The following is an 8010-nucleotide window of genomic DNA, read 5'->3' on the forward strand; positions in this document are numbered from 1 at the left end:
GTTACACATAGTGGGGAGGTTGTTACACATAGTGGGGAGGTGGTTACACAGTGGGGAGGTGGTTACACATAGTGGGGAGGTGGTTACACATAGTGGGGAGGTGGTTACACATAGTGGGGAGGTGGTTACACATAGTGGGGAGGTGGTTACACATAGTGGGGAGGTGGTTACACATAGTGGGGAGGTGGTTACACATAGTGGGGAGGTTGTTACACATAGTGGGGAGGTGGTTACACATAGTGGGGAGGTGGTTACACATAGTGGGGAGGTGGTTACACATAGTGGGGAGGTGGTTACACATAGTGGGGAGGTGGTTACACATAGTGGGGAGGTGGTTACACATAGTGGGGAGGTGGTTACACATAGTGGGGAGGTTGTTACACATAGTGGGGAGGTTGTTACACATAGTGGGGAGGTGGTTACACATAGTGGGGAGGTGGTTACACATAGTGGGGAGGTGGTTACACATAGTGGGGAGGTGGTTACACATAGTGGGGAGGTGGTTACACATAATGGGGAGGTAGTTACGCAGAGTGGGGAAGTGGTTACACATAGTGGGGAGGTGGTTACACATAGTGGGGAGGTAGTTACACATAGTGGGGAGGTGGTTACACATAGTGGGGAGGTAGTTACACATAGTGGGGAGGTAGTTACACATAGTGGGGAGGTGGTTACACATAGTGGGGAGGTAGTTACACATAGTGGGGAGGTGGTTACACATAGTGGGGAGGTAGTTACACATAGTGGGGAGGTAGTTACGCATAGTGGGGAGGTAGTTACGCATAGTGGGGAGGTAGTTACGCATAGTGGGGAGGTAGTTACGCATAGTGGGGAAGTGGTTACACATAGTGGGGAGGTGGTTACACATAGTGGGGAGGTAGTTACGCATAGTGGGGAGGTAGTTACACATAGTGGGGAGGTGGTTACACATAGTGGGGAGATAGTTACACATAATGGGGAGGTAGTTACACATAGTGGGGAGGTGGTTACACATAGTGGGGAGGTGGTTACACATAGTGGGGAGGTGGTTACACAGTGGGGAGGTAGTTACACATAGTGGGGAGGTGGTTACACATAATGGGGAGGTAGTTACACATAATGGGGAGGTAGTTACACATAATGGGGAGGTAGTTACACATAGTGGGGAGGTAGTTACACATAATGGGGAGGTAGTTACACATAATGGGGAGGTAGTTACACATAGTGGGGAGGTGGTTACACATAGTGGGGAGGTAGTTAGCCATAGTGGGGAGGTAGTTACACATAGTGGGGAGGTAGTTACACATAGTGGGGAGGTAGTTACACATAGTGGGGAGGTGGTTACACAGTGGGGAGGTAGTTACACATAGTGGGGAGGTGGTTACACATAGTGGGGAGGTGGTTACACATAGTGGGGAGGTAGTTACACATAGTGGGGAGGTAGTTACACATAGTGGGGAGGTGGTTACACAGTGGGGAGGTAGTTACACATAGTGGGGAGGTTGTTACACATAGTGGGGAGGTGGTTACACAGTGGGGAGGTGGTTACACATAGTGGGGAGGTGGTTACACATAGTGGGGAGGTGGTTACACATAGTGGGGAGGTGGTTACACATAGTGGGGAGGTTGTTACACATAGTGGGGAGGTGGTTACACATAGTGGGGAGGTGGTTACACATAGTGGGGAGGTGGTTACACATAGTGGGGAGGTGGTTACACATAATGGGGAGGTAGTTACGCAGAGTGGGGAAGTGGTTACACATAGTGGGGAGGTGGTTACACATAGTGGGGAGGTAGTTACACATAGTGGGGAGGTGGTTACACATAGTGGGGAGGTAGTTACACATAGTGGGGAGGTAGTTACACATAGTGGGGAGGTGGTTACACATAGTGGGGAGGTAGTTACGCATAGTGGGGAGGTAGTTACGCATAGTGGGGAGGTAGTTACGCATAGTGGGGAGGTAGTTACGCATAGTGGGGAAGTGGTTACACATAGTGGGGAGGTGGTTACACATAGTGGGGAGGTAGTTACGCATAGTGGGGAGGTAGTTACACATAGTGGGGAGGTGGTTACACATAGTGGGGAGATAGTTACACATAATGGGGAGGTAGTTACACATAGTGGGGAGGTGGTTACACATAGTGGGGAGGTGGTTACACATAGTGGGGAGGTGGTTACACAGTGGGGAGGTAGTTACACATAGTGGGGAGGTGGTTACACATAATGGGGAGGTAGTTACACATAATGGGGAGGTAGTTACACATAATGGGGAGGTAGTTACACATAGTGGGGAGGTAGTTACACATAATGGGGAGGTAGTTACACATAATGGGGAGGTAGTTACACATAGTGGGGAGGTGGTTACACAGTGGGGTGGTAGTTACACATAGTGGGGAGGTGGTTGCACAGTGGGGAGATGGTTACACATAGTGGGGAGGTGGTTACACATAGTGGGGAGGTAGTTACACATAATGGGGAGGTGGTTACACATAATGGGGAGGTAGTTACACATAGTGGGGAGGTGGTTACACATAGTGGGGAGGTAGTTACACATAATGGGGAGGTGGTTACACATAGTGGGGAGGTGGTTACACATAGTGGGGAGGTGGTTACACATAGTGGGGAGGTAGTTACACATAGTGGGGAGGTAGTTACACATAGTGGGGAGGTGGTTACACAGTGGGGAGGTAGTTACACATAATGGGGAGGTAGTTACACATAATGGGGAGGTAGTTACACATAATGGGGAGGTAGTTACACATAGTGGGGAGGTAGTTACACATAGTGGGGAGGTAGTTACACATAGTGGGGAGGTGGTTACACATAGTGGGGAGGTAGTTACACATAGTGGGGAGGTAGTTACACATAGTGGGGAGGTAGTTACACATAGTGGGGAGGTAGTTACACATAGTGGGGAGGTAGTTACACATAATGGGGAGGTAGTTACACATAGTGGGGAGGTAGTTACACATAGTGGGGAGGTAGTTACACATAGTGGGGAGGTAGTTACACATAGTGGGGAGGTGGTTACACATAATGGGGAGGTGGTTACACATAATGGGGAGGTGGTTACACATAGTGGGGAGGTAGTTACACATAGTGGGGAGGTAGTTACACACAATGGGGAGGTAGTTACACATAGTGGGAGGTGGTTATGCATAGTGGGGAGGTAGTTACACACAATGGGGAGGTGGTTACACATAATGGGGAGGTGGTTACACATAGTGGGGAGGTAGTTACACATAATGGGGAGGTAGTTACACATAGTGGGGAGGTAGTTACACATAGTGGGGAGGTAGTTACACATAGTGGGGAGGTAGTTACACATAGTGGGGAGGTAGTTACACATAATGGGGAGGTAGTTACACATAGTGGGGAGGTAGTTACACATAATGGGGAGTTAGTTACACATAGTGGGGAGGTAGTTACACACAGTGGGGAGGTAGCTACACACAGTGGGGAGGTAGTTACACACAGTGGGGAGGTAGTTACACACAGTGGGGAGGTAGTTACGCATAGTGCGGAGGTAGTTACGCATAGTGGGGAGGTAGTTACACACAGTGGGGAGGTAGTTACGCATAGTGGGGAGGTAGTTACGCATAGTGGGGAGGTAGTTACGCATAGTGGGGAGGTAGTTACACATAGTGGGGAGGTAGTTACACATAGTGGGGAGGTAGTTACGCATAGTGGGGAGGTAGTTACACATAGTGGGGAGGTAGTTACACATAGTGGGGAGGTAGTTACACATAGTGGGGAGATAAGTTCAGTGGTATCTGAGGAGGCTCGGCAGCCTCTGATACCATCTCACATACACATCTGATGCTGAGCGGTGCTGCTGTCATTAGATGCAGGTAAAGTATGGGCTCTGTGATGCAATGCTCTGTGGGAAAGCATATGTAAATTAGCTCCCATCTAGAAGGAAGAGTCCGGCCCCTGCAGAGGCATACACGGGAGACAGCTGCGCTGTAATATGGCGTCCAACCCTTTAATGTAATACCGCTAGTCATGTGGCTGGGGTGAGACACGGAACTACAGGGTCATTATCGCCAGTAGGGGGCACTGGTGAGAGCTTTCATCCTTCTGGAGGAGAAGTTAAGTGCACATTGTATATGATGAATGGGGGCTGGGCACCTGGAATGACGGGCACTGCCATGTGGGGCTGTCTGGCTGAACCGTATACAGGGTCACACCGCCAGACGAGGTCTTCAGATCCACCGATATGTACTCGTAGCCCTGCCGGTCCGAGGAGAGGTGCAAGCAGAACTTGGCTGTGGATGGGTGATACAGGTCCGGAGGGACGAAAAGTCCGAAGCTTCTGCAACGACAAGAAAACAAATCCTGACTGTGAAAAAGAGCAGAGGCAGGACACGTGGCCCCTGACCGAGGATACAGGTCCCCCGACCACGCTACACTAAGGATACAGGTCCCCCGACCACGCTGCACCGAGGATACAGGTCCCCCGACCACGCTGCACCGAGGATACAGGTCCCCCGACCACGCTGCACCGAGGATACAGGTCCCCCGACCACGCTGCACCGAGGATACAGGTCCCCCGACCACGCTGCACCGAGGATACAGGTCTCCCGACCACGCTGCACCGAGGATACAGGTCCCCCGACCACGCTGCACCGAGGATACAGGTCCCCCGACCACGCTACACCGAGGATACAGGTCCCCCGACCACGCTACACCGAGGATACGGTCCCCCGACCACGCTGCACCGAGGATACAGGTCTCCCGACCACGCTGCACCGAGGATACAGGTCCCCAACCACACTGCACCGAGGATACAGGTCCCCCGACCAGGCTGTACCAAGGATACAGGTCCCCCGACCACGCTGCACCAAGGATACAGGTCCCCAACCACACTGCACCGAGGATACAGGTCCCCCGACCACGCTGCACCAAGGATACAGGTCCCCCGACCACGCTGCACCGAGGATACGGTCCCCCGACCACGCTGCACCAAGGATACAGGTCCCCCGACCACGCTGCACCGAGGATACAGGTCCCCAACCACACTGCACCGAGGATACAGGTCCCCCGACCACGCTGCACCGAGGATAGAGGTCCCCCGACCATGCTGCACCGAGGATACAGGTCCCCAACCACACTGCACCGAGGATACAGGTCCCCCGACCACGCTGCACCGAGGATACAGGTCCCCCGACCACGCTGCACCGAGGATACAGGTCCCCAACCACACTGCACCGAGGATACAGGTCCCCCGACCACGCTGCACCAAGGATACAGGTCCCCCGACCACGCTGCACCAAGGATACAGGTCCCCCGACCACGCTGTACGAAGGATACAGGTCCCCCGACCACGCTGAACCGAGGATACAGGTCCCCCGACCACGCTGCACCGAGGATACAGGTCCCCCGACCACGCTGCACCAAGGATACAGGTCCCCCGACCACGCTGCACCGAGGATACAGGTCCCCCGACCACGCTGCACCGAGGATACAGGTCCCCCGACCACACTGCACCAGGATACAGGTCCCCCGACCACGCTGCACCGAGGATACAGGTCCCCTGACCACACTGCACCAGGATACAGGTCCCCCGACCACGCTGTACCGAGGATACAGGTCCCCGACTACGCTGCACCGAGGATACAGGTCCCCCGACCACGCTGCACCGAGGATACAGGTCCCCTGACCACGCTGCATCGAGGATACAGGTCCCCCGACCACGCTGCACAGAGAATACAGGTCCCCCGACCACGCTGCACCGAGGATACAGGTCCCCCAACCACGCTGCACCGAAGATACAGGTCCCCCAACCACGCTGCACCGAAGATACAGGTCCCCCGACCACGCTGCACAGAGAATACAGGTCCCCCGACCACGCTGCACCGAGGATACAGGTCCCCCGACCACGCTGCACAGAGAATACAGGTCCCCCGACCACGCTGCACCGAGGATACAGGTCCCCCGACCACGCTGCACCGAGGATACAGGTCCCCCGACCACGCTGCACCGAGGATACATGTCCCCCGACCACGCTGCACCGAGGATACAGGTCCCCCAACCACACTGCCCCGAGGATACAGGTCCCCCGACTACCACAGCACATGGCCGACAAGCTCTACTAACTCTGCCCTTTACACGCACACTCTGGGATATGTGTTAGACTGGACCAGAGTCAATTCCATGGAGAGGATCAGACCGAGCAGCCACATCCTGGCGTCCATTCCTGGGAGAGAAATAAGGAGACGTTACATGACTGATGGACTAGTGAATTGCGCTCCTGGTAATCTAATAAATAAGACACCACACACTGCGTGACATGGATTAAAATTTTGGCCACAGCAGCCCTTTATTTTAATAAGAAAAAACATCAATAAGAAAAAACAAGATTATCGGCCCAGAGATGTGGTTGTTATAAATCCCAGCCCCATATCCCCCTCCGCCGTGTACACCTAGCTCAAGGGGGAATCTGGGTATACCCCTTGATCATTTTCCTTGTGTCCGCTGAGCTCCTCCCCAGGGACCCATCTATTCCACTGTCCACTGAGCTCCTCCCCAGGGACCCATATTCCACTGTCCGCTGAGCTCTGGCCCAGGGACCCCCATTAAAAACATAATTCTCCAACCAACAAAGAGGGGGTTTAAACAACCACATCCCGCCGCCGCCAAATGCTGCTGTAACATACAATATTAAAATGTTAATACAATATTAATATGTTGATATGACATTGTCAATTTGGATACATTACTGATAACAATTGATACAATACGATACAATACTAATAATGTTGATAAAATACCGATGATGTTGAATACCAATAACATTGTTAGAATATTGACAGTGTTGCAAAGTCCTGATATTGATACATTTCCCTTTATTATAGGGAGGGTGGGTGGGACAACTGCTTGTTCAGTCTTTAAGTCCAGGACAAAGGAATGACACCTTAACATGGGACCTATTTCTTATATGGCCCCTGCCCCCATCTCTCCTCCTGCTCGCCCACCACCACATTCCTTAGGTAAAAACCCCCATCCCTTACTCCTTAACCCTTTCCTGGATCTATCACTGCCTCAGTCATGTACGTTACGTCTATCTGCCTTCACTCTGCTTGACTGATGGACTAGTGAATTGCGCTCCTGGTAATCTAATAAATAAGACACCACACACTGCGTGACATGGATTAAAATTTTGGCCACAGCAGCCCTTTATTTTAATAAGAAAAAACATCAATAAGAAAAAACAAGATTATCGGCCCAGAGATGTGGTTGTTATAAATCCCAGCCCCATATCCCCCTCCGCCGTGTACACCTAGCTCAAGGGGGAATCTGGGTATACCCCTTGATCATTTTCCTTGTGTCCGCTGAGCTCCTCCCCAGGGACCCATCTATTCCACTGTCCACTGAGCTCCTCCCCAGGGACCCATATTCCACTGTCCGCTGAGCTCTGGCCCAGGGACCCCCATTAAAAACATAATTCTCCAACCAACAAAGAGGGGGTTTAAACAACCACATCCCGCCAAGACTCGCTCTTGTGACACCTTACAAGAGTGAGTTCCTCCACAACTTAATGGCTCGTTCTACTCCTTCTTGTATTCCCAACATCCATATATCAATGCCAATGTCATTAAGATGTACCTTATCATCTCTCCAAAAATGTTCCTTTGTATTTTCCAGCATCTGGTGACGTATGGCCACCCCTCCGTTTTCCAACACAAATTTTGTTATTTTTTTATTAACCTTTATCCTTGTATTATTGATGCGAGCCACTGATCGCGCTGTTCTCCACATTTGTCTAGCTACTATATCCGACCAGACCACCACTGTTTCTGGGTAAGACCTCCATAAGTTCAACATATCAAGCTTTATGTTCCTAACTAAATGTCTTGATGTTCTTATTGCTAAATCATTACCACCTAAATGGATAAGTAAGACGTCCGGGGGGCGGTAGAACTCCACATGATACTGGATTTCTTTTAACAGCTGATGCCACTGCATTCCCCTCTTTCCTATCCATGTCACCCGTGCCAAGGAACTGGGCAACCCCAACTGTTTGCCAT

The 8010-nt window shown here is 51.8% G+C and overlaps 1 protein-coding gene across 1 annotated transcript in view; it reads right to left on the bottom strand.

Moving 5' to 3' along the window:
* LOC142310604 (alpha-2-macroglobulin-like protein 1) overlaps nucleotides 1–5062 on the bottom strand; it is a 291878-nt gene extending 286816 nt beyond the window's left edge. The window contains exons 1-2 of the mRNA XM_075348122.1: nucleotides 4926–5062; nucleotides 4112–4295 (exon numbers count right to left, since the gene is read on the bottom strand). Coding sequence (XP_075204237.1) covers nucleotides 4112–4295; nucleotides 4926–5062 — 321 coding nt within the window. The remainder of the gene's footprint in view (nucleotides 1–4111; nucleotides 4296–4925) is intronic.
* Between the last annotated feature and the right edge of the window lie 2948 nt (nucleotides 5063–8010).

Source organism: Anomaloglossus baeobatrachus, chromosome 5, assembly GCF_048569485.1.
Source record: "Anomaloglossus baeobatrachus isolate aAnoBae1 chromosome 5, aAnoBae1.hap1, whole genome shotgun sequence".
Lineage (NCBI taxonomy): Eukaryota > Metazoa > Chordata > Amphibia > Anura > Aromobatidae > Anomaloglossus > Anomaloglossus baeobatrachus.